Genomic DNA, 26,976 nt, shown 5'->3' on the forward strand with positions numbered 1-26,976 from the left:
AATAATTGACATTTTGTGTAATAATCACCACAAACCTTTTGATGCAGAGTTCCCCACAAACTTGTTGCTGAACACTTCAGACAAATTGTGCTGCCTTGTGAGATAATTATTTTTGATGTCACCCATCTGTTTGTGTTTAATTATTTGAACCAACAAACCAGAAATTAAAAAGACGTGTTCACAAATGCATACACTGCTCCGTGTTACAATGATCAATAGAGAGATGTAGAGATGTGTAAGGATGAATGTATTTGAGTTACTGATGCTGAAGTTAAATTTACTGAACGACTTTGAAGTCTGGTTTTCTAATAGCAGTTTGATGGATTTTTTATTGCCGTCCAGTTATTCATCAACTTTCAACTGCAAATGCTGAGACACTCCTGCTGACATAAACTACCTGAATGTTGCAGCAATTGAAGATGGATTCAGACCAAAGACTTTTTCAAAGTTCTATTTGCAATGTCAGAGAGTTTCTCTTATTTTGTCTCCACACTGCAGAAACTGAATCCAGCTTTAAACTGCTTTTCCAGAATATTTTTTTTCTACTTCAAAGTAGGAGCTTTGCTGGTACAAAGGTACCCATCTGCAAAGCAGTCGCAAAGCTGGTCCAGACTAGATAGGTGCCAGATACTGGTTGAGCATACAAGTAAAAACAAGGAACACATTAAAAAATCAAAATAATCACAATCTAAACAGTTCCTAAAGCTGCTTCACATCAGTCCCAATCTTTCAACATAAGTTGCATGTTATGTGGCTCTACAAACCAGGAAATGAAGAGCATTTTATGTAACATCAGGTTTCATAGGACTTTTGAAGTATATGTGTCCTGATGCACCTGCATTTGTACAGTGTGTGTGTTGGGATAAAGGATGGAGATTTACTCAATCCCCTGCGTTGCAACATAGAACATCACTTTTCATTTGACAGCCGTTTAATTTCTTTTACATATTTACAGAAGCCTCCTACTGCTGACATAATTCTGAGACCCTACTGTGCACTTGGCCCCTTCACCGTCAGCGTGATTCCTCTTCATAAATCTGTTGCCTCTATTAGAACCTTGACACCTAACCCATAACACTAACTTCAAAACCAAACTACATTGGAAATTATATATATTACACTCCTTTTAGAGAACCAGCTTTCTAGACTTGGCTAATTTAAAAGAGATGGCTCTTTTAAGATTTTTGTTGCCTGAATTAATTAATTAATATGGCCCACAATGACGTAGATACATGTGTTTAGTGGAAAAAAAAGCTAGGTATAGCCTGAAGAACATCTTCTGAGTGTAAACTTTATAATTTTGACAGGGCTGAATACTGTAAAATCTTGGACAAGAACCTATTTCCTCTCAACCATAATGCTAAATTTGGGTCATGAATGGGTCTCCTACCATGACAGACACCCAGTATATACAGCCTATGTTAAAAAGGAGCAGCAGCACATTAAGGTTATGGAGTGACCTATTCAGCCCACAGACCTGCAAAAGATTCAAACACTTTTTCAAAAAACGTAGCAAAAGAAAGCCTTTCTCCAGTGTAAGCATGCAGCATAACTTTGTGTCAAACATAAGGGAAAAATAGGCCCAAGAATAACAATGAGCACTTAATATTGTACCATGCTTTAAAATTTTACGAGAACCCAATCATTAAATAGTGTTTTAGATACAGTGTTAGCCCTCAGCAAACAAGTATTGCTGTCAAGAAGTCCCTAAATTAATTCTTGATCTAACTGAATCCTGGAAGAACAGCAGCTCAGAAAATTTTGAGGATGGTTCTATGTGCAAAAAAATCATTTCAAGAGAAAAAATGTATTCAAACAATGCAAAACCAATTTAATCTAAAGCCTCACAAAACATCACCTGATGTGCAAACTGAAGTCTTCTTACAGGAAAGCCAAGAAAACAAAACAATATGATGCTGCATCATAATGTTACCAACCTAAATTTCTATAACTTTCCTGAAACAGAGAGAAAATAATACTTCCAGTGAAAAAGTTGATGATAAACTCATCATTATATCTAACTAGTTCAAATACTAACACTCCTGGTAAGGAAAAAACTCTAACGGCTACAGGATTATTATAAAACACTTTACTTAACTCACCCTCTCAGACAATAGAAGTGGGTCTGGTTTGCCTTATTCTACGTAAGAGCAGTAGTGACTTGTATAAACTAGTGAATGAGGAATTTCAGTTTGAGATTTCTCTGGGGTGAGCCATTTATTTCGGCTGTATATCTTATGACTCTGTAGCCCTTTGAAGAAGATGGAAGTTTGACAGAGTCGCGGTGTTGTGAGAACACTTTCCCCACAGGAGAAGCTTGTATGGGGCCGGCTTCCCAGCTAGATGCTTCACTGGTTGCTGAGATGAGCAGAGTTTTTTCATGCAGGTGGGGAAAAGAGTCTTGACTGAAGTAGTGTTAGATCACAGCACAAAGCAGCTGGTGAACAACACATGCTCATACATGCAGACAAACACTTTTGTGGCTCAATGGACAATCTGCAGTGACACAAACAATTTGATTTGAGGAAAATAAATTTATTACGTTTTATGGGTTAGCTATCCTAAAAAAACGTTTTATTACGGCAAGTTTGAGACTGGTGCTGCAGTTTTTATAATACAAAAATATTCAATCATCACAAAAGGTGAAGGAAAGGCTTTGTGGTACATATGTCTAATTGATATAAGCAGTAGACTCCATTGCCCGGATGCGTTCCACAAAAGCCCAAACATCCCAACACCTTAACAAAAGCAACTTGATCTTTTCAGCATCTTCTAGGCAACATATTTGCTTGAATTCAGAGAAAATGTTTCAAAAGTAGGCTGTAAGCAGTAAAACAGTTCACAGAACTACTTGATATAATTGACAGAGCACTGAGAAATTAAATTCAGTCTGAACGTGTCCTTCATTGCGTCCTTCTTGTAGAGGAAAGATTAAAATCCAATTCTGGTCAAGATTCAATCATCTCTAACAGTCTTAAAGCATCACACATTTTTAGTCATAAGATAGAGCAGCATGTACATATTCATATGAAACACGAATCTAACCACTTTAGCACAAAAAGAACAGCCCAGGCATCTAGAGGGTCAGCATGGCAAGGAGGAAATATTTTATGGATGAGCTTAGGTTATTTATGCGTCTCTAAATGATTAACTTATGAAAGCCCAAGTTTAGTACTAGTTCAATTCCTCGCCCTTAGTTACACCAAGAGGATTAATTGCTGATTGCAAACAATGGATCCACCCCCCCCCCCCCCCCCCCTAAAAAAACAAAAAAAGAAAAATGATTGTGTGACACACTAAGGTGGCCATGACAAAGGTGAAATGAACACTCTTGACACTCTAGTTCTCAGTGTTGAAACACAGCAATGCAAAAATGCAAATGCGTTAGAGAGGATCTGCAAAACCTGCATATCTCCAGTGTCAGTCCGATGTTAAGGTACACTCATGGGCATACATGTCAGAATAAAGTTTGGGTTTCAATGATATATTTCAATAGTTCTTTTTTCAGTGAACTTTTATAATAAAAGCATCAGTTTTAATGTGGATTTCTTGTAATCTAGACAGGACAAGCAATACATGAATTGTCTATTAGCAAGTTGCAGAGAAACCATACACTTTTTGTCGCAATCAAGAAGCTTCTGCTGTAATTGCAGATGGATATTTGACCACTCTTCTTATTAGAAGTGGTAGCGCTCATTTAAATAGGTTTGTTTCCTGGCGCAAACTCTCCTTTTAAGCAAGTTGATACATTTTCAATAGAATTTAGGTTGCCAATTCTAATAATTTAACAATATAGTGTCATATTCTGAGTTTATAGCATAAGCAACAGAGCTGATGGTGACTAATACATCATTTTAAAGAGGAATTTATGCTCCAATCTGGATAATGTGCAGCCACACAAGGAGATTACAAAATGAGTGATATACCTAAAAAGCAGAGCTGTGCAGTACGTGGTATGGGCTTATACCACTAATATTAAAGCTTTGGCTCAATCCTTAATCTGACTCCCACAATTTCAAAGTGATAACACAACAACTCAAATAAAATGGCCAGAGAACAAATTGGAATTCTTTTGTACTGAATATTAGTTTGTTTTAACCTTCCAAAGCGAGAAAGAGACAGACAGAGAATAAACAAGAGAAAGGAGCAGGAGCGAAAGAATTGAAAGGATAGACAATGTTCAAATGGGCAAATGGCTAGGATAAAGGTCTTAGAGTGGCAAAGTCTGACGCAGGTGGGGAAAGGAGGATGAAGTAAAGAGAGGTAGGAAGGGTGATTGAGACGAGAAGATGGGGTCAAGTTGTTTGTGAAAGAGAGGCTACCAGAACAAAAAACTAAAACACAAATAATAATTGAAAAATAGTATAGATAGTAGGATGCTGACAAGAACAAAAAAGAAAAAGTTAGGAGAACAAGCAAGAAGATGTGGTAAATTAAGAAAGAAAGAAATACAACATTAAACAAAACATAAAAATAAAAAAATGATAGAGGAGAATTACACCAGAGGCCTGTGATCACGGTGGGATGGTTCATTTTTAGGCTGTTCTCCACAGCATACAGCTTTGCTTCAACAAAGATATCTTGGTTCATCAATTACTTCAACTAATTCCCATTGCCATCTGCTTTGCAATATTAGATGCACCTCTGGAGTTGTAAATGAGGTTCAGAAATTTTAGGGGGAGGGATGTTGATTTAGAAAATATGAAAATGATTTGCCTAATTGAAGCCCCTAACTGTTCCATAATTTAAGAGCAAAGTCCCAAAGATAATCCGGTAGATTAAGTGTGATCACACCTTTCTCTCTTGGGAATAAGTGGCCTCTTTTTCCCATGTTGATGTATTTTTCCTATAAATGGAGCCCCATTTATGAGGAGTTGCCTATTTCATGTAAAAGGCTGTCTTTTTCTAAAGGTAGGAGTCAAAGAACAGGAATGATGCTGTTCTTACCTTCATAAGCCACCTTAAATCCATGAGCGCTTACTGCAAAGTCACTGGTAAGCCTCAATGAAAAAATGGAGTCAGAACTGGTAACAGGCGGAGGGATGGTAAATCCTGTTAACCTGCAGATAAAAGAAGATGATCTCAGTTCTGAATGTTTCAGTCCAGTCACATTGTAAACACAATAACTGTCATTACATGTTGATGAAATTCCAGCTTATACCTAACTAGTTGTTAGAAAAATCAAATTACATAACATTTCATAAACCGCTTTTGTGATAAAAACGTAAGGGGGTAAACATATTAATTTTAGAGAAACCTACACGCTAAACCAATGCAATTCAAGAATCATCTCTACTGTACCTCAAAGGATTGCTCCTTGAGATTACATGTAAAACATCAGATTTACAGTGCTTTGCAGTTTTCGTACCACCTTAACTTTGTCACATTTTGTCATGCTTCAGTTGCAATTCTCAAAATATTTTATGATGATTTTATGTGACAGACCTAAATTACCACTTAATTGCTAAATGGAAGGAAAATGATAAATGGTTTTCAAGTTTGTTTGTTTTTTGCCGACACTGCGGACCACCCAGATTGCACTACTCCCATTATGAAACATGGTGGTGGCAGCATCATGCTCAAGGGGGTGCTTTACTTCAGCAGTTACAGGGAAGCTGGTTGGTGTTGATGTGAAGGTAGATGGAGCTAAATAAAGGGTAAATCTGGAAGAAAACCTGTTAATGATTGCAAAATGTAGGTTTACTTTCAAGTAGGACAACAACACAAAACTTACAACCAGACTACATTTAAACTACTAAGATAGAAGCATACTCATAGTCAAGCAAAAATTTAATACATAAATACAAATGAAAATCTATTACAAGATGAGCCTGCTGTCCATAGACACACGCTATCCAATCTGACTGAGCTTGAGCTATTTAGCAACAAAGACTCAGACACATATCAACCACCAGATTTGCATTGGTGGTAGAGGCATACCCTCAAAAACTTGCAGTGGCAATTTATGTAAAGATGGTTCTAAAAGGTACTTAGGTTGGCTGAATACAAATGTATGCCACACTTTATTTGTGCAAGCCGCTGTATTTTCTCCCTGTAATAATAATTGCACCATGTTTGAAAATTTGACAAGGAAAGTCCTAAAGTACTATTTGCCATATGGAAAATCAGCCTTCTATACATTACAAATAAAAAATAAATCTACAAACAATTCATAACAAATAATGGCACTGTTGGGTCTAATAAAAAGAAAGAGAAACTGAGAACTGAGATAGAGTGTACCCATCAATATTAAACTAGGATACTATTCTATCAAAGCCCAAGTGGGAATCCCTATTGTTGAAGGCGTTTCAGGGCACACAGCTACATTGTAACAGGCTGATTCATTGCTGCATTTCAAATTAGGTGCAGATCCAAACAAATCCATTTACTTTCATGATGTCGTAAAAGAGATGTGTAGCTGACCATTCCTCAGCAGCAGCTGCTGATATTCTATCGACCTTTCACTGCAGTGAGCCGAGCAGCAGAACATGAACTAAAACTAGTGTCCAGCAGTTGCCTCATGTTCCATTACTTCTTATTGCTAGTTTTGAAGCCATTTGAAACTAAATCTCAACTTGACCATAAGCCAGGTAAATAATGTCTGTGGCTGGCCAAACCTTCACAGTGACAGCAGAGAAGAGGGGACTGTATTTACAGTTTCAGTAGAGTTTTCAATTATAGCACTGTGAACTGTGCAATAAATAATTACCCTTTTTGCAGGTACTCACAGCATATCCAAACACTACCAGAAGTACAGGGGTTGGACAATGAAATTGAAACACCTGGTTTTAGACCACAATAATTTATTAGTATGGTGTAGGGCCTCCTTTTGCGGCCAATACAGCGTCAATTCGTCTTGGGAATGACATATACAAGTCCTGCACAGTGGTCAGAGGGATTTTAAGCCATTCTTCTTGCAGGATAGTGGCCAGGTCACTACGTGATACTGGTGGAGGAAAACGTTTCCTGACTCCTCCAAAACACCCCAAAGTTGCTCAATAATATTTAGATCTGGTAACTGTGCAGGCCATGGGAGATGTTCAACTTCACTTTCATGTTCATCAAACCAATCTTTCACCAGTCTTGCTGTGTGTATTGGTGCATTGTCATCCTGATACACGGCACCGCCTTCAGGATACAATGTTTGAACCATTGGATGCATATGGTCCTCAAGAATGGTTCGGTAGTCCTTGGCAGTGACGCGCCCATCTAGCACAAGTATTGGGCCAAGGGAATGCCATGATATGGCAGCCCAAACCATCACTGATCCACCCCCATGCTTCACTCTGGGCATGCAACAGTCTGGGTGGTACGCTTCTTTGGGGCTTCTCCACACCGTAATTCTCCCGGATGTGGGAAAAACGGTAAAGGTGGACTCATCAGAGAACAATACATGTTTCACATTGTCCACAGACCAAGATTTGCGCTCCTTGCACCATTGAAACCGACGTTTGGCATTGGCATGAGTGACCAAAGGTTTGGCTATAGCAGCCCGGCCGTGTATATTGACCCTGTGGAGCTCCTGACGGACAGTTCTGGTGGAAACAGGAGAGTTGAGGTGCACATTTAATTCTACCCTGATTTGGGCAGCCGTGGTTTTATGTTTTTTGGATACAATCCGGGTTAGCACCTGAACATCCCTTTCAGACAACTTCCTCTTGCATCTACAGTTAATCCTGTTGGATGTGGTTCATCCTTCTTGGTGGTATGCTGACATTACCCTGGATACCGTGGCTCTTGATACATCACAAAGACTTGCTGTCTTGGTCACAGATGCGCCAGCAAGACGTGCACCAACAATTTGTCCTCTTTTGAACTCTGGTATGTCACCCATAATGTTGTGTGCATTTCAATATTTTGAGCAAAACTGTGCTCTTACCCTGCTAATTGAACCTTCACACTCTGCTCTTACTGGTGCAATGTGCAATCAATGAAGACTGGCTACCAGGCTGGTCCAATTTAGCCATGAAACCTCCCACACTAAAATGACAGGTGTTTCAGTTTCATTGTCCAACCCCTGTAAGCAGTGATGCAATTTTAAACACAGGAAGCAGAATGTGAGTGTGACCTTGTGAGAAGCGCAATCACTCAAACAATCATTGTACTCAATTTAAAAGGAGCTTTGGTTTAAATAAAAGTGAAGGCAAGCCTGTGGTCTACAAGATAAGTCATTGTTAGTTTGGTGTTTTATATGACAAACAATGAAGGAAGGAGGTAGGACACAATTTATTTTTGTCACTTTTAATCCTTTTAATTGCTAATGTTTCTGAGCAGTTGCATCTGCTTTAACCACTTAAAAGCTGGGCACATTGTAAAGTATAAAAAACAAAAACGTTTTTACTTTGCAGGCTCCACACACTGCAATGCCCACACCTAGATCAAGCTAAACAAGTAAAGCAGACTAGCAGTTAGAACCTACAAACATGAATAAAATTTTTTTTTTTGTCTCATACTGCAGATTTGTAGAAATCTCTACTGCAAAGAACCAACATAGAAGTTCACGATGACCTTGGTTCCAAACTACAAAGGTAACACTGAAAAGATTTGTCATGTTCCAGAGAGCTTTCAGCCTGTCTTTAGTAACAAAACTCACTGCTGTGTCTGCAGGGGGCAAGAGAGTAGGAGCAACCCACAGTACGTTTTCCAGAATTACAGTAATACATTTTCAAAGAGTAACAGATTAATGTCAAGCTTGGAAGTCTTTAAAGCTGCCCCCTTTTCCGAAGTTTGAGGAGGAGGACCCATGGGCAAACTAATTACCGGCTGAGAACAACAGAACCGAACAGGACAATCAGTGGCTGTAAAGTGCATGCTCACATTGCTGTCAAAGGTACCCACCAACTTGAGTGCAGTGCAGATACAGGGAGTCAGAAAATAGCTGCCACCTGCAATAGTTCCAAGGAGGAGGAACATATAAACAACTAACCAGCATTTATCATCTGGGGCATGGCGTCACGCCTAGTAGGGGGAAGAGGGAAGGGGGGGGATCCGGGTGCGTGCTCTGTATTTTTTTTGTCCAGAGAATACAATGCATGTGCAGACCTAATGTGAATGTCAGAGGACTCTGACTTATTTGGGGGTGACACAATACGAACAAGTGGACAGATCCAGACAGGGTCTTCTCTCTGTAAAGTGTAGAAATTTATTACAGGGGCACAAAGAAAAATAGGCAACATGTCAGGCACACCCTGAACAAAGACAAAGAAGGACAATGACTGAGGAGCTTAATATGTTTTGCCAAAAAATTGCACTTGTCTTTGTTCTTGTATCAAAAAGGTGAGCAGTTAATAAAAGGCTCACTGTAGTGAGTAATACTGTGATAAGTAAGTTAGCACAAATTGACTGATTCATCTTTGCCAAAAATAGTTTTTTCCTTTGTGCACAAACAACTTTATTATTATTACTGTTCTACAATATGTGATTGCATATTATTTCAAGTTTGACATTTTTTTTGGGATTCGGGGGTCTGATTATTTAAAGGGGGGCACAACAGTACAAAATACAGAAAAAACAGAAGAGAACTGATGCAGTACCACAGCAACATACAGTAAATGGGCTAATCTGACACATTTGGTGTGATGGAAAAGATCAAAGCTCTTCAGGATGCAAAATTCAAAACATGTCAAAAATTTGAATTTGTGGTCTGATGATTAATAGACAAGAATAAAAAAGGAATGGCAAAAAATAAAACGGGTCATGCTGAACCCTAAAATGAAAAAAGAAACCATTGTATTTTCCAAATATATACAGGTTGGTCTTATTGAAAATGATTCGTATAGATACGGACAGATGTATGAATTAGAAATTCTAGAATAGCTGTTTAAATTTTAAAGTATTTCTTGGTTTGTTAAAAAGACATTTTAAACACATTGAGACAAATTTAAAATGCCAACTTCTTTTTCACAGGGTTTTAGTTACCAGTGAGATAAATAGGTTCAAGTTTGTTTTAAACCAAATCCAACCCTGTGACCTAAGCATGTCTCTGACAAAACAAAACAAAAAGAAAACTCCCAATGATCTCACACTGACTGCAGCCTGTTGCTTTGGCAACAAGATCATCAGGGGAATACATGGAAAATGTCATAAACAATTAAACATCAATGGGCTCCCTGTCTATTCAAACCTAAGAGCTTGTGATTTAGACATCCGACACAAGTTTGTACTAAAATTACACCTGGGTTTCGAAAGAAGATGATTCCACTATTTTTAGTGTTTAAACATAAAGTCAGGGGAGCAGCAAAGGTTTATCACTCATCTCCTCTTTATGTAAATAATAATGGATATTCAGAACAAAACTACTTCTTCAGTTTCCTATTTTGTTACATAATGACTTACTTAAATTACCACATTTATCAGTAAATCTGAACTTTTTCCTCTTTGACACATTGGTTATTTATGTTCAAATAATCTTAAAGCACATAATGAAAGTATAGTGATATGTTGTACTTTAATATTTTAGGTTTTGCATAAAATCCAGTTATTAAGGAGTTAGAATCAGATTTTATTTTTAAGTTGATGCTGTTTCTGTTTTGAGTTGGGTTTAATTTGATACTTTTTCCAATATCCAGAGGATTGTACTATATATGTGTGTTTTCAGTGAGACAAATGTGTGACCTTGATTGGATTTGAAACAAGCAGAAAGTAAAAAAGTTATTTTGAATGTTGGTAATTATATTTATTAAATAAAATCAAAATCATATAAAACTGGTGTTGACAGGTCAATGAAATTAAAATCACTGGTAAAACATAAATTCTTGGAATCACATTTTTAACTTGTAAAGGCAGTTGAATATTTAAAAACAAATTTGCAGCTGGCACAAATATACAACTGATTTTGAAATTAATATTATTTTCTGGAATATGATATCAAATGACAAGAGGGTAAATCTTTCTCAGGAATCTTCAATGGAAGAGCTTTGCTGACAGTGAGGCCATATATTTTCACCACATGAGAAAATGACTTGAGTCTATCACACAATAATTTAGGTTAAATCTGAGCAAAGTATCCTACTGTATACTGTGGCTTTACATCTTATCAGCTTTAATACTGTCTGTTCAGATTTTGTTTTAAATATGAAAAAATCAGTTAATGTTTGTCAGAAACCGGTAACCTTTCTTGCTTTAACAAATGACAAAAGCAAGTGCATCAGACGTCATACAAGGTCAAAACCACACACCTTAGGGAAGAAGCCTTTCATGGTATTGATAAAAGCCCACTGAATAACTAACATAAGTGGCAGAAGAAGCTTCAGGTTCCAATGTCAGAAATGTGTATATATTTTTTGTGTGAATATGAAAGTCACAACAAAACCATGCTAAAATAAATAGTGTTCAGCTTCATGAATAAAAAGTACCAGTATTACTAGTGTGATTCAGAGAGAAAGAGATCAGGTGTCATGCATCTGTACTGGTTTCCAAATCAACTAGAAATGTCAATGTGGGATTAGAGACACCAGCTGCCTGAACAGCTACAGCGTCCCCTTTTTATGAATCACAGCAACAACAGTGGCAAAAGAATGAATGTATGTGCCTGTGAACAGAGGGCCAATAATTGGCTGGACAGATGCAGCCTTTGCTTCCACCTGAACACACTACATCAGCCCTGAAGGCAGCTGTCAGACATTCCTGCCACCTGATTAGTGTGTCAGGCAAGGAGTGTGCCATAGAGGAACAGAAGAGGGAGACGGAAATGATGTAGCTCAGAGAAAGACAGACACTGTTTAACTCAGTGTCTGTCTTTCTCCATCTGTCTCTCGCTCCATGTTGTATTAGCTCTGTAGCCCTGAATCACTTTGTTTGTTTCTCATTTAATGGGATCATTTATCATCTGTAACTTTTTATTTTTGTATTTCTCTTGTTTATGCTTCCTTTAGACTTATTTCTTTGAATTTTTGTTTCGCGCCAAACGTCATGCTGTCATCTCTGTGATGTACAATCGAGAAAAGGAGAAAGAAAAACAGACTACATGTTCTGACTGGTCTTGCCAAGTAACCAACTAAATTACACTGCTTGACTTTGGTTTATTGTTTCAAGCATTAAATAGGAAAATAAAGCTTTATCTGTTACTAAGGTGAATAATGACCAACATAACAGCCTCGAGCTAAGAATAAAAAAAAAGAATAAAAAATAAATAAAAATAAAAAACAAATATATATATATGTATATACATATATATATATATATATGTGTATATATATATATATATATATATATATATATATGTATACCGCCATCTCATGGGATCCAAGTTTTAACTAACTATCTTTAATTCTAGTCAACAATCCATTTGTTACTGTATATCTACGTAAATGCCATTTAACCTAGTAGCAAAATGTTACCCGTTTAGATTCTTAATGATTTTGTTTTGTCATATTTAACATAACACTTCAAGAGTAAAGAAGCTTGGTGAGGTTAACATTAACTTTGACCAACAAATTCTAACAAGTTCACCCTATCCTAACAGTACATTGGTGTCAGATTTTACTAAACACCAAAAGACTGATATTTAGTCCAGAAAAACAAAATAGACAGAAAACCTGAATGCCTATTAAGTGAGAAAAATGTGATAATATTTTACCAAACAGATAATATATAATAATATTCATCAACTGACATTAGTTCAATAAAACCGGTACCACTTGAATGCCACATCTGAGAAAACCTGCCACTGACTTTAGGTTTGAAGATTTCTCATAAAGTGAGCTGTACAGATCTGCAGGGAAAATCTGTCTCTTCTCCAGTTAATAGAAAAAAAAAATACTGCTTGTCTTTATATCATCCCACTTTGACTTCCGTCAAACTGCATTTACTGAATCTTGGAATAGGAACCTCAGTGATATTTCGCAGCCAAATTCTCAGTTGACTTTTTCCGCCCATTATACCATTTTTGCTTTTTCCTGTCTTTCAGATCAGTGGTCCTAAACCCTGGAGTTTTAGATATTCCCTGTTTAAACCAACTCAATTGAAATGACAAAATACCTCCTCAACATGTCAGCAAGTTTTGCTGAAACCTGGTAATGAAACATTAATTTTACACATGTGCTGTAGCACGGAAACATTTAAAACGCACAGGACAGTGGATCCTGAGGACCAGGGTTGGGGACCCTTGGTTTACATTATAAACAAGGAATCTGAATTATTATTGTCAGTTTTTAATTTTGTTCAAACTAGGCTCTGGGAAAATGTGTTGCAAAATAGACTTACTTAAGTGCTAGCGAAACCATAATTTTTTCCCAACACATTTTCTGGTAATGTTGATCGTACACATGATGTAGGTCTGGTGCATTTATGTAAGGACAATAATGAAAGAATCACCTATTACCAAACTGTTGCATGATAATAAGAATGGACAGCCAATTTACAATGTAAAATGTTTATCTAAACAAATGACTCAAAACAAGTAAACAAAAAACAGCACTGCAAAGGCTACTATAATGAGAACACAGTCAGAGCCCAGAAACAGTGAAATAAAAGACATCATTACCCAAACTATTTCCACTCCACTATCCTCGGCATATATTTTCAACACAATAATGAGTGACTGAATCAGACATTCTTGGGCATGAGGGATTGAGCAAAATGTAAATGCTTCAGTGTTAGGGGGATGAGGGGGGAATTCACAGAGTAATGAGAATACACAGATTAATAGGGAAACGCTCCAATCAGGTCCATCACGGTAATGTCCATTTAATAAAGAAACAAAATCATAGTTGCTTCTGTCATGTTGCCTTCTGAATTTCATCCTTAAGGAATTAATTTATTTAATTAATTAATATCATAAATAAATTAAAAGGGCTCTTTAATCTTGATCAAGGTTTCTATTTATACATATCCCAAAAGTGTGACTGGAACTGCTCAAAACAAGGCTCTTTGTCTTTTTGTTCACTTTATTAGTCATTTTTTCCAAAGTAATATCTAAGGAAACAGCATATCATACATGGAGTGGAGAAAAGCAAAGAAAAAAAACAATTTAAGATGCTAAACATAAGCATCATAGTTGAGTTCCCTAGGAGAAATTGGCAAAGTAAACAGATTTAGTTTTTCCAGTAAAACCAGGGCTGGTTCTTAAATGTTCCCATAAAAACACTGATGTCCACTAAAATGCCTATTTCACTAAATGTTTGGTGCTTCCTGTGCTGCACTCTGGGCTAATTTCCCCAGTATCCTTGCTAATGAATGTCTTGTAATCCCCAGTCTGATCTAGAAACATTGTTTTAAAATAAACAACCAGCAATGGTGACTGCACAGTAAATTCCCAACAGTCATTTGTGATCACAGATTAATGTTGTGGATCTGTGCTGCAAACGGCAGTGAAATGTTTCAGGCAGGACTTGCTGATACCACTAGGCCATCTTTAAAGACTTGACTGTTTATGAATGGAGTCACAAACAGCATTACGGGATTTAGCTGAAAATAGGGCTTTGCAACTTTGAGGTGACGGGGTGAACATTTTTATTTTCTGCCCACTAGCCACAGACGCTGGCTGGTATACAATTCAGAAGCCACTATTTGATCCAAATACAAAAATTACCAAAATTCCTTTTTTTTTTCTTTCCATAATCATGTGACTAATTATAGAAATTTCCACAAAAACCCAAATTTAGTAGTGATAAATTTTGTAAAGCTGTAACCTGTCACTTATCCATCAGTATTTTTGCAATAAAAAAATAGCACACATTTATTGGGAGAGTAAAATAATGTTCCAAGCAGCCTTCAAGAATACCAACATAAAATCCATACAATCCATCTGTATTACAAAGCAATCTTAATAATGATATAACAAATGTTTTCTTGTGGGTTTTTTATTTTAACAGTGAAATTGCATCCATAGAACGGAGAGACAGATTACAATGATTGTTGACCAGTTGACTAATCAGGAAAAATATTGAAAGATTAGTTGACTTCCAGATTATTCATTAGTTGCCACCCTACTTCTTAATAACTAGCGTTATAGCAGTGCAGTGCACCATGCTCAGGTTTCTCTCACAAAACTGTCAGGCTCAAACAGGGTGGAGTCCTATCCGTGTGGGTCATGTCAGTTGCCACGTTGGCTAAAAATGGCATTTACAGCAGTCTAGCAGCAGCCCAGGTGCACTGATCCCTGCCACATGCCAGTTGTATGAATTAAACATGAAAATAAATTCTGTTCTATTTTTCAATTTGCAAACCGGCCAACTTTAGGATGTGGATTTCTAAAATGTCACTTTCGAAACTGACCTGCATTCAGCCAGTGGCGGCTACCTTTTTCTTTGTGATAACATAAGAGCAAACAGTAGGTGATGAGCAATAGCACAAGTTTACCACTGGAACCGGTTTGATGGAAATGCACCCAAAATGCAGCATCATATATGATTAAGTTAAATAGGAAAGAGAGGAAAAACAGCAAAATAAATACTGTCCATCCTACTGTGTGTTTTTTTCCTAGTTTGTTTTTTGGGGGAGGATTAATTGTCTGACACCAGGGGTTGTAACAACAGTCATGAAATGTTCCCTTTCAGGCAGGATATAGCATAGTTCCACATTTAGATGATAGTCATTTAGGAAACAGAAAATGTAACACTGATGAAGAGGGACACTGCAGCCTAAAGGTCCAGTTTCAATCCACAAAACAATAGTTGTATAAAAAAAAAACAATATCCCTTTTAAATGATGTGTGGGTATATATCTACTTGAGAAAAAATTTCATAATGCACTTAAATTTAATTAGCAATCTTCACTAGATTGTAGGCAATGGGAGAATCATAGAGCAACTCACTGTACTGGATGGTTCAATCATTTCTTTAATCACTTTTATTATTTTTGGAGTAAATTCCACCATTTTAACTCTATGGTCCACCATTTCATATCACTTCAGTTTAATTCCAAAATCCGAAAAACTTTTCATTTGACACAAAACCAGTTTATACTTCTGAACACATATGACAACTATGTGTCTCTCTTGCGTGAAATAGCTTTTTTATCACTTGAAATGATGTTGTAAATTTTACATGGTTCTATTTCTAAAAAGTCAATACTGAAGGAAATTGTTTTTTTCTTGTAGAAAGTTCCAAGTGCAAGTTTTCCTACCACAAATTATATTATTTATGAGTAATAGAAAAAAAAAAAAGACGAGAAGAAATGAGAGAACAAATTAAAATCAGGGCATGTTTGTACTGAGAGGCATTGAGGTCTGACACAGAGCCAGTTGAGTAATTAGCTAACTAGGATCAGGTGTGCGATGGCGAGCACAAGGCACAAACTCAAAGAAACAAACCAAGAAGCAGGACAAAAAAAATCAAATAAAAAGAATAAGAGGAACATGAATTAAACTAATATCCAATAACAGCAAGGGATTTTAAAGGGACCAATTTAAAGGTAACTTTCAAAAAATACAGAAAAAATACTAAGAATTATCACTGTAAAATAAGTACACACATCAAAAATAACTTAGACACTGCAAGAACTAAATAAACTGACTCACTGTTATTAACAGAGGTTGCCACTCCTACCATTTCTGCAGTTCTTTGGTGAAAACTGATTGCTGACTAGTGAAGCTGTGCTGCATTTGGACAAACAGGGAAATGTTTGTATTCTCATTAAACTTGCCTCCACAAAATCACATATCATGGTTTGGATTTTATAAAATCTAATTTGTTTCTATCTCACAGCTGTTTTGGGATTTGAATAGAAACTGAACAGTTTTTATTTGCTATAGATACTCAACATCATGTTGAGTATTTATGGCAATATAGATGATTTTACTTTTTAAATAAAATAATCGCACATTTGACAGATGTAAGATGAAAAAAATGGCTGGTATAATTCTTTATATATTTAGGTATTAAATGCATAAAGCTCTTACCTAATCTGCCAGGAAATGTTGAAGTTTGACAAGTAGTAGCTGTTACTTTATGAGTGTGCTATATCCTACAACTTGCACATCCACAAGTACCAGAGAGAATTAAAAATATTCATATGGAGTGGTTGATTTTAGCAGAAAGTGCTGTACGTTCTTGAAAATACCTTGTAGATTTCAGACTAGAAACTTCTAAGTGAGATTTATTGAACTAAATCTACACATTGGCAAGCCTGTGTTTTAAAGGAAAGTGTTATGCAACAAAATAGCGCAGTCTCTTTAGAAACTGATATGTTTCATCTCCTACATTGAAGTATCAACAGTGATTCAGCTTTTGAGTTGTTGCTGCTTATTGCCATTCTTTACTATACAGTATGTCCATCTTTGTAGTAGCCTGTGACTTCAGCCCACTTCCATCGCATTGGAGCTCCAGAAGAGATAAGATATCAAAGAAATCACGAGGCACTGTTGGAGGCACATACCTTGGAGTACATGTTAGGATGTATTTAGTACCAAGACGTTTGCAGGTTTGAAAACTATGCATCCATATTTCTCTTTTACCTTGGATCATTTCATTGTAACTGATGGAACATACATTACATATAATATTAAGGGTTAGGGTTGTAAAACAGTTTGACTTGTCAAGGAAAATTTTCAAACATATATAGCCTTTTCTTTGAAAGCTAAACACATTTATTTACTTTTTTATTTAAAAGCCATCCATGGATGCTCTGTGGCAGTTTAAATTTGAATTCCACATTCAGTTTTTGGTAGCAACAGAATATTCATATGCAGTACCACTTTAGTGTAATTTATTTTAAATATGTTATGTGATGTAGAAAATTGTGAGATGGAAGGAAAATTAAGAACAACAATCCATAGTTTTCAAATATTTTATATAAAAAATGATCTGAAAATTGTGGCATACATTTAGATTAACTCTACTTTGACACCTATTCATAAAATCCAATGCAATCCAATTGTCTTTAAAAGTGTCATCCAGTTAGTAAATAGAGACTATCTGTGTGTAAGTTTACCTTAGTATAAATACAAAGGTTATAATAAGTCTTCAGAGATTTGTTAGAAAAAACAAGTGAGCCAACTGTTTACCATGTACTCAACAATTCTGGCCTAGATGGAAGAGTAGCAGGAAGAAAGTCACTGCTGAAAGAAGGTCATAATAAAACAAGCGTGCAGTTTACTACAAGCCATATAAGGGAAACAACAAACATGTGAAACAAGTTGTTCTGGTCAGAAAAGATCTCATTTGAAAATGTTGTCTTACATTTAAAACATTATGGCAGAAAACCACATCACATGACATGTACCTATGCCAAACAGAAAATCTGAGATAGGTCAGATGCTCTCAATCTAACCCGACCCAGCCTGAGCTATATTGCAAAGAAGAAATTCCTCAAAATACTATCAGCTGTATTTCCACCAAAATCTGATTCTATACAGTACTGATTTAGAGAGCTCAAAGCAAATGCATGTGAAACAATAATCCATAAACATTTTTAAAACCATCGATTTTTTTTTTGCCTTACCTCATAATTACCATAACTTTGTGTTGAAAAATGGCCATAAAATACACTGATACTTTAGCTATAGTGTGACAAAATGTCAAAAATTTTAAAAGGTACAAAGTTTTATGGGGTACTTTCTTTTTTGACAAGTCAAGTGACTGAATGGTAAAAACTGAGGGAGTTTGAAAGTGTTTTAGAAGTGTCAGTGTTGAATATCTTGGATTAAGCAAAAATCCTCAAATTATTTGATAAGCAGGGTGAAAAGTGGTGTGGTGTGTTATCACATAGCAAGAAATCACAGATTTAAATCTCAGTTCATTCTGGCTTCCTCTGGCGACTTATTTTGGGTATATCCCATCTAAAGCCTATTGACTGCTTGGTTAGGTAGTAACCACAGAAACTTTGTAAATTAATTAGTTGGATCTGAATATGTATTTATTCTGTTTTTGTGATGAGATGTTATTAAAAAACTGTCCTTTCTGTTACTAAATTTTTATATTTCTATCTGCATATCATGTTTTCAATAATAAAATTCAGTTATGCACTTTGCTTTGCTATAGTGTCAGACAAAAAACACAAAACAGTATCCTAAATACTAATACTGAAAAGGTGCCATGACAATGCAGTGCCCCAAAATCCAACAGCACTTAAATGTCAGGCTTTTGAATGAATCAGTTGTTTGCCTATCCAGTAACCAAATCAAAGAAATAGCTTTTTTTTTTGTGATTGATGTTCACATGTCTCCACCTTTGTCTCCTCCTGTGAAGTATTAGAATAAAAGATGATAGCTACAGAGTTTGACCCATCCATCACTGAAACCAAACCAACATGTTTATGTGTGTGTGTGGGGGGGGTGGTGGGGGGGGGTACGACTCTTTACTTTGGAATCTTGGAATCAAAAGACATGACTTTTTAAAGTGTTCTTCATAAAAGTGGCGTCTCTGGCTTTTATTCATGCTATTGTACAAGTTACATTTACTACACACACCGCCTAAGACTTTCAATTCAGCACACAAAAACTGAAGTCAATATGCTACATTTCAAGACTGTTTTTGGCTGAAAAGCATAATATAAATCATAACATGTTATTTCACATGTGAGATTCCAATGAACGTCTTCATGGATTTTTTAGGAGGAAGCTCAGTCTACACCAGACTGTGTCAGAGAAGACCTGGCTCGTCTCACTGAGCGGATTTGCCTGACACCTCCCTGACAAGAATAAACAGTCTCTGTCATGTGTACATTAAGGTTGACCTTTCCGTCAGAAATGATCACTGAAGACTTTCCTTCCTCCCATCTCGCCCATCCCTGCCTCCCAGCTTTTAAATGCATCCTTCAAGGTACTTGACTTCAGGGCCGCTTCCTTACCTCGTTCTGAAGTTAGCTGGTTGCGGATGCCCATCATACAAAGATAAAAAGTCATATTCCTCCTCCACGGCGAAAGATTGAAAAACTATATGAATCCTGTTCCCCTTCTCGGCAACAATAACCCAGGTACAGTTCGCTCCATTTGGATATCCATAAGGAAATCCAGGGCTTTCAATAGTCCCATTCCACCCCTTTAGTGTGCCTCCACAGGTATGGATAAAACCTGGAGAGAGAAAAAAAACAAACATTAGGTTATTACTGAATACATAAAAAATGCAGGAAACATTACAAGATATATACTTCATTTCAATAAACCTAGCCTGCACAAAATAAAATAACATTGATGTGTGAATGCATTGCAAAACTTGATTTTATTCAGACAATTGCATACACCTTGTAAAGTTCAGGTGCAATATTTCTTCAAACAAGAACAAATTATTCAGAAAATGCACATAGCTCTCAGCTAGCAGAAGCTGTGAAGAGAATCTGGCAACCAGCTGGTAGTCTGCCAAGTTTTTTATTTCCACTTACGTTCCCTGCTCTCCCTTCAAATTAAACAGAAACAAGACAGAACACCTGCTGCTGTGATAATGTGAGAAAGATGCATAATTGTAGCAGTTTTTCATAAATATATTTTATTAAACAAAAAGCTGGAGATACATTATTACAGCTCATTTTTCTGTAGAATATCAGAAAGCTCTAGAGAAAAGCAACAAGCCAGGCCTTTCAATTTGCTTCCACAAGCTGTTAACAGTTCACCTACAAGACACTATTTGCAGCTTAATGCACTAGCTTGCTAAAAATCAATACCCTCATACGTATTAGGTTTGACATTATACAATCACTGTCAAACTACACTAATCTGAGTGCTTGGCTTGATGGAACTGTGCATATGTGCTAAGCAACCCAAATTCCTGAAAAAATATATCTACAGTGGCTCTATGAACCTTTTCACACTTTGTCACAATACGGCCACAATCTTCTATGTAGTCTATTGGGATTTTATGCAATAGGCCAACACAAAGTAGTGCATAATTGTGGAGTGAAAAGAAAAATGATACATGTTTTTGAAAATGTTTTACAAAAAAACACATATTTCAAAATTGTGGTGTGCTTTTGTATTCAATCCGTCTGAGTCAATACTTTGTAGAACCACTTTTTACAACAATTACAGCAGCAAGTCTTTGAGTGTATGTCTCTACCATCTTCGCACATCTAGAGACCAACTCTACTAGGTTTTTCTTCCAGGATTGCCCTGTATTTATCTCCATCCATCTTCCCACTAACTCTGAGCAGCTTCCCTGTTGCTGTTAAAGAGAAAAATAACCACATCGTGATGCTGCTACCAACAAGTTTGCCATTTTGAATTTTGAGTTCAGGGTGATGTTCAGAGTAAAATTTTCAAAGCACACAGCATTTAACACGGAAGCCAGAAAGTTCAATTTTGGTTTCATCTCGCCAGAGTACCTTCTTCGATGTCTGCTGTGTTCCTTGCATGGCTTTTAGCAAACTCCAGACACCTTTCTGTCTACATTGGCTTTTATCTTATACTATTACTGACTGATAGTTATTCAGTCAACAAATTATTTCTCCTGAGCTGTGGATCTCTGCAGCTTTTCTAGAGTTGCCGTGGGCCTCTTGGCCGTTTGTCCATTTTCAGATGAATTAAAGAGTGGTGTCAAGATGTTCAGAGTTTGGAACATTGCCATTTAACCAATCATGTTTCAAATTTGTCCACAAATCCCTCTTATTTCTGTGTGATGTCTTTGGTTTTCCAGATTTTGTTTATTCACTAATGTTTTCTCACAACCTCTAAAGGGTTTGGAGAACATTTCATTTAGGGGTATCAGAGAAGAAGGCACAGAATCTCGATGTATACCATATGTTTCAGACTTTTATTTGTGAAAAAAAGTGAAAAACATGTCTTTTCTTTCCACTTCACAATTATGAACCATCTTGTGTTGACCTATTACATAAAATCACAATGATAGACACTGACATATGTGGTTGTAAAATGACAAAACGCGGAAAAGGTATGCATTTTTTTGCCAGGCAATATATGCAATCCTGTTCTCACAAAAACCTTACTTCCCTCTACACGTCCACATCCATTATATTGGCACATTAAGACAAACAATACTCTAACATGCTCCCATTTACACTGCGTCACAGTGCAAAAAGCTGTGTCCTGTTTTTTTTTTTTTTTTTTTTTTTATCTTCATCCATCTTGCATGTTGTGTAATGAAATCAGAACTTAATTAAGATGCATGGTTTTGCCTGCACAATTTACTCCTTGTGTAATCAGGTTTTCACACTTGGTAGGTAAAGGATGTTTTGCATTGAGTTGGCCAAACGCACACACACACCGGAGTATGGGGGAGGGAGACAAAATACACAGATCACTTGGCCAGCTATGCAACTTAAACGGTCACTAACTTGACAGATGGTAGCAATTTTTCATAATAACATCCATTCTGTAAACTAATGACAAAAAAGTGATCATTTTTAAAATTTGCAGATAAACTGAACCCTTTTTTTGTCAAGATTTTTGGAAAACAACAAAAAAAAAAAAAACGCATTTATATTTCTATGTCCAAACTTAACACACATGGGTCTTGACCCAGAATCTCAGACTGAGAATGTAATGTACACCTCCATCTGTTGTTTAGATTGTTGCTACTTTCCCAGTCCACTTTGCTTTGCTGTATTCATCTGTTTCATCTTCTATGTAGCGTTACAAATATAGGGCACGCTTATAATAGTTTTGAGGGAGACACAAAAATCCCACATCTGAGCTCTGATCGGTTCCTCTCCAAAGAGCAAACAGGATGGTCATGGCAAATTTTGTCCTTTCTGACATGAAGTCTACACGACCAACAAGAACTAGAAGCCTGTTTTGTGCTGCTTCACTTTGGCTCACCTTAGGAACTCTTTAAAATGTTCCACCTCAAGAAAAAACTCATCAATCATTAAACCAAAATATTAAAAAATAAATAAAAAAGAACATATGGATCTAAGAACAGGAAGCAAATTGAAATCATTGCATACAGAATGTGATATTCGAGTTAGACAATCTTAAATTTATTGCCCATAAATAGTCTAATTGTTAGTTTCATAACATGTCTGCAAAAGAGTAATCGACATCTATATTTGGGACCTAAAGCAATCAACATTCAGAGAGTTTATTTGCACTTTAAGTTCTAAAGACCTAATGATGTCACCCATAGTGAATAAAAATGGCCTTTTAATGTAAATTTGAAGAAAACATCTTCACCTTTGAAGGTGAGTCCACCTGTAGTTGCCTTGTTGTAGTTCAGCTTCAGTTTAGACTTAATTTACTTCACTCACATGCTGGGAGGTTGAGATGCAAGAATGGGGTGCTATCTGAATACCAATGTCCACCTTCTTTCCTTTAAAAGCTATCTCCTCCATTTTTATAAACATGAATATAAGCACACTTAACTAAATCTCGATTTTTGCATGGTTGTCACCACAGAACAATGTGGTAAAGAAAGTAAAGAAAGAGAAGAGATCGGTTAAAGTATAGTTTAAGTAAGCTTTACGTGAACAGAGAGATTATAGCTTATTTTGTACTTACACATGCTGACAAAAGGCTGCATGTACCTTAGGAATCTGAAGGAGACAGGTGAGGTCAGATTTATCTGACACTGTGCAAAATCCAATTTCTAATTTTTTACTGGAATTAAGATTTTGATCATTAGTGTATATATTACCAATTGGCTGAATTTTTTTGAAATCATCTTATTCATCTGTACTATTTTTTTTCAGGCCTTAAAAAACCAGTACTTGTAAATAACTTCATATTTTTGTTTGTTTGATTACATAGTTTTAAATACTAAATCAGATATTATGATCAAACAGTTACGCAGTACTTGAGTAACGTTTTTACCAAATACTTTTTACGTTGAAGCAGAGCTACTTTGTCATAAGTACAGATTTTGGGTGTTCTATCCACCTCTGCATCAAAATGATAAAATAAAATAACTTTAGGGCAAGCTAAAATACCACAGTAAGTTGAACTCACTTCCCTCCCTTCACACATAGCTACAACAGCCCTCTGCCTGGATTTAACAGCTGCCTTTGGTATTAATTCTACAAAATGGTGACAAATGCTATCTTCTTATAGCATGAAGACAGCTCGTTTTTGCTACTGTAACGGTGAAATGTCTCATCATGAGACGAAAAATTGTGTATTTCATGGTTAATTTATTCTGCTAGTTCTAGCATTTTCAGCTATATCTTACCGGGCTGTTAGTAGCTAACATGACCCCCTCCTCTATCTAGCCCTGCTGTGTCTAGTCTCCCATCTCTGTCTCCTCCTCTTAAACTGGAGGCTGGCTTGAATGCAGCCTCAAAAGCTACATCTTCCTCTGTGCGACAGGTGTGTGTCACTCCAGCAGCCTGTGCATTTGTGGTGCCAAACATGTCGGTCATTTTTGCACATTTTGCCGTGTCCACTTCTATACTTTTGAGCATTTTTTCATGCCTTCTCCACACACCCCTTGCATCCATTTTTACACGAAGTGATGTTGGGACCAAAGCCATGGGTACAAAATGAAAGGCCAGTAAGAACTTTTATGGAACTTCCAAAGAAATCGCATTACCCTGCTTCCAGCACAGCCAGAAACGGGGTAATGACGGACTTCCGGTGTCATCACTGTCTGAATAAAAACCCAGCTTTTGCAACAAACTGACCTCTTCCACGCAGGGACCCAGCGCAATTGGATGGAAGGACACAGTGCGCTAATGTCTCTTTGCTGGCAAACAGACATAACTCTTCAAACTGGATGCAAGAGTGTCATATGATCATGCGATCGTATGCACTAAGTTAAGTACGAATGAATTGCTGTTTGTGTATCCAGTATTCATTCATGAACAGGGGTAATTAAGGTACAAGCGTGGCTTGACTTTATCTCTGAGGTCTACAGAAGCAAACTGTGTTCCAGAGAGTTCCCAGCAGAGACCCTGTCTCTACGACGCCGAGTGGAGCAGTTTTACCGGTCTGAAGGAGGGACAATGGGACCGCATCACCATGGCTACAGCACTAACGTGCAGTTCGGCCAGCCGACAGAACAGCCCCTCCCCACAGCTACAGAGGTTAGCTGCAGTTAAGTGTGACTCCAAATCCAGGCCTCCATTGGTTAATAAATTTCATTTCCATTGATGATTTTTGTGTGATTTTGTTGTCAGCACATTCAACTTTGTATAGAACAAAGTATTCAATGAGAATATTTCATTCATTCAGATCTAGGATGTGTTATTTGAGTGTTCCCTTTATTTTGTTGAGCAGTGTATAAATATATATAAATACCACAAATACCACAAATACCCCATACCCGGCATTGCCCGCTACGCCCAAAGCCCAGTACATCCCTGACTCAGGTAAAGGTGTTGAAATAAATATTCCATTGCAGTAGTATAATCAAATTAATTATAATTTCATTTGAGAGCATTTATTTAGAGGTTAAAAGGTTCACATAACGTTTCACAAGGTGACCATTCTATTGTGGGCAAAATGTATAGATCCTCAAAAGTGCTTGGTTGTGTCTTATATTGTTTCCTGTACTGCTCAACCCACAAGTTTTTAGCAGGATTTAGGTCTGTGAAGTTACATTTCCATGGAAGAAGCTCGGTATCTGGTGATGCAGTCCAATGTTGATTTAGCCATATGTTTTGAAACATTATCCTGCTGACAGACTCAATGACAACCATCAGATTTGTATCCAAACTATCCTGAGTTTCTGGATGTAATGTGCCCTAAAAGGATTCCCACAGACTTTGGGAAGAAAGGCCCACAGCATCACCAGTCCTGGACTAAACTTACATGTTTCAGTTCAAGTCCTATTAGAGTTTAGTAAACTCCACATACATTTGAGATGTCAGGACGCTTTTTTTCTAGCATCATTCTTAAACAACAGCTTGGCATCTAGACATATTGCAATGGAGACTTGTTGACTCCCAGATGCCACTATCTCTAACAGTGACATTTGGAGATTGTTTACCTTCCTTGCAATCCTCCTCACTGTGTGGTGGCAAGACAAACATAGATCCTCTTCCAGCCTAATATTTTTACCCCATGGAAACAAGTCATGAATTTACAAAGTAGGATGTCCAAGAAACATGGCTCAACGTAAAACAGGTTAAAAAAGTCACATTTATTTAAGTGTATTGTTAGAGGTTCCAGTGGTCATAATTCTCCCACTGGATTTTCCTACCATAAAATAAATGTTATTACCTTTATTGTTAGGTTTTTCTAGATTATGCTCCTGCAATACAACCTATTTATTATTATTCTATGGCGTATTTCACACCTTTACCAGAGTACCAAAAAAAGTGGCCAGCACTGTGTTTTTAATATGATTTCATAAAATCTTTGAACCCTTAGAATTACGGACACATATGGTGGTTGTATCATATGATGAAATTTTAAAGTTTAATGCTCTGAACTGTTTGAAACATGAAACTTCATTTTATTATAGAACATGAAATATTTTGTTTTATATACTTTGTCCTGAACTAATCAAGAACATGTGAACGTATTATACCATATTATTTGGATTTGGAATGAAAAATTAATGAATAAAGTGTGCTGGATTTGCAAAACTAAAAATGGGGAAATTATGAATTTCAGTGGTGGTAAGGGAGTTTTTGATGCATTAACCTATCACTACCTGAATGCATCCAAAATTCCTGTGCTTATGTGAAATAAAGGTTTCTAAGCATTCCTTTTTTTTTGTGCAGAGCTTTGATCAGAGGCATTACAAATCTACAGTGTAGGTAACCGTGGTGATGTGACATTGAAAAATTCTGCCTTCAGGCCAGTACCTTGCTAACTAATCTTTCTTGCTTCATGCTACACACTTCGTATCTCTTGTGAATTTCCTAGCCTACAAGGTATGCTTAATCACTCCAGCTCCAATATGACAACTTCTGGTGGATGGCTACCACTGTTACTATTAGAGTGAGGCAGTGTTAACAGCCAAATAAAAAATAAATGAAACCAGATACATGCAATATTAATTACCAATGCACATTCATGACTGCAAATCCAATTCACCAGACCTGACTTGTGTGACCACAGTTTTGTAAACGCCGCTTACCATTGTGGAGTAAAATAGTAACATAGAGTTTAGATGATCCAGTCTGAGAATCAGAAAATAAAAGCTTGTAAGTCCTAATTAAACAGTCTGTTTAAACGTGAAAAGCATTAGTGGTTTGAAGCTTAGT

At 36.7% G+C, this 26,976-nt stretch overlaps 1 protein-coding gene and 1 long non-coding RNA gene across 3 annotated transcripts in view; one reads left to right on the top strand and one right to left on the bottom strand.

Moving 5' to 3' along the window:
* The window catches only part of LOC124865431 (CUB and sushi domain-containing protein 3-like), a 359,430-nt gene that overhangs the window by 300,611 nt on the left and 31,843 nt on the right, over positions 1–26,976 (bottom strand). For both annotated transcript variants that reach the window (XM_047360499.1, XM_047360500.1), the window contains exons 2-3: positions 19,729–19,951; positions 4,948–5,060 (exon numbers count right to left, since the gene is read on the bottom strand). In XM_047360499.1, coding sequence (XP_047216455.1) covers positions 4,948–5,060; positions 19,729–19,951 — 336 coding nt within the window. The remainder of the gene's footprint in view (positions 1–4,947; positions 5,061–19,728; positions 19,952–26,976) is intronic.
* LOC124865434 lies at positions 8,026–10,624 on the top strand. Its single transcript, XR_007037588.1, has 3 exons — positions 8,026–8,214; positions 8,459–8,528; positions 8,608–10,624. It is a non-coding gene; the product is annotated as an uncharacterized LOC124865434 (long non-coding RNA).

Source organism: Girardinichthys multiradiatus, chromosome 3 (genome assembly GCF_021462225.1).
Source record: "Girardinichthys multiradiatus isolate DD_20200921_A chromosome 3, DD_fGirMul_XY1, whole genome shotgun sequence".
Taxonomy (NCBI): domain Eukaryota; kingdom Metazoa; phylum Chordata; class Actinopteri; order Cyprinodontiformes; family Goodeidae; genus Girardinichthys; species Girardinichthys multiradiatus.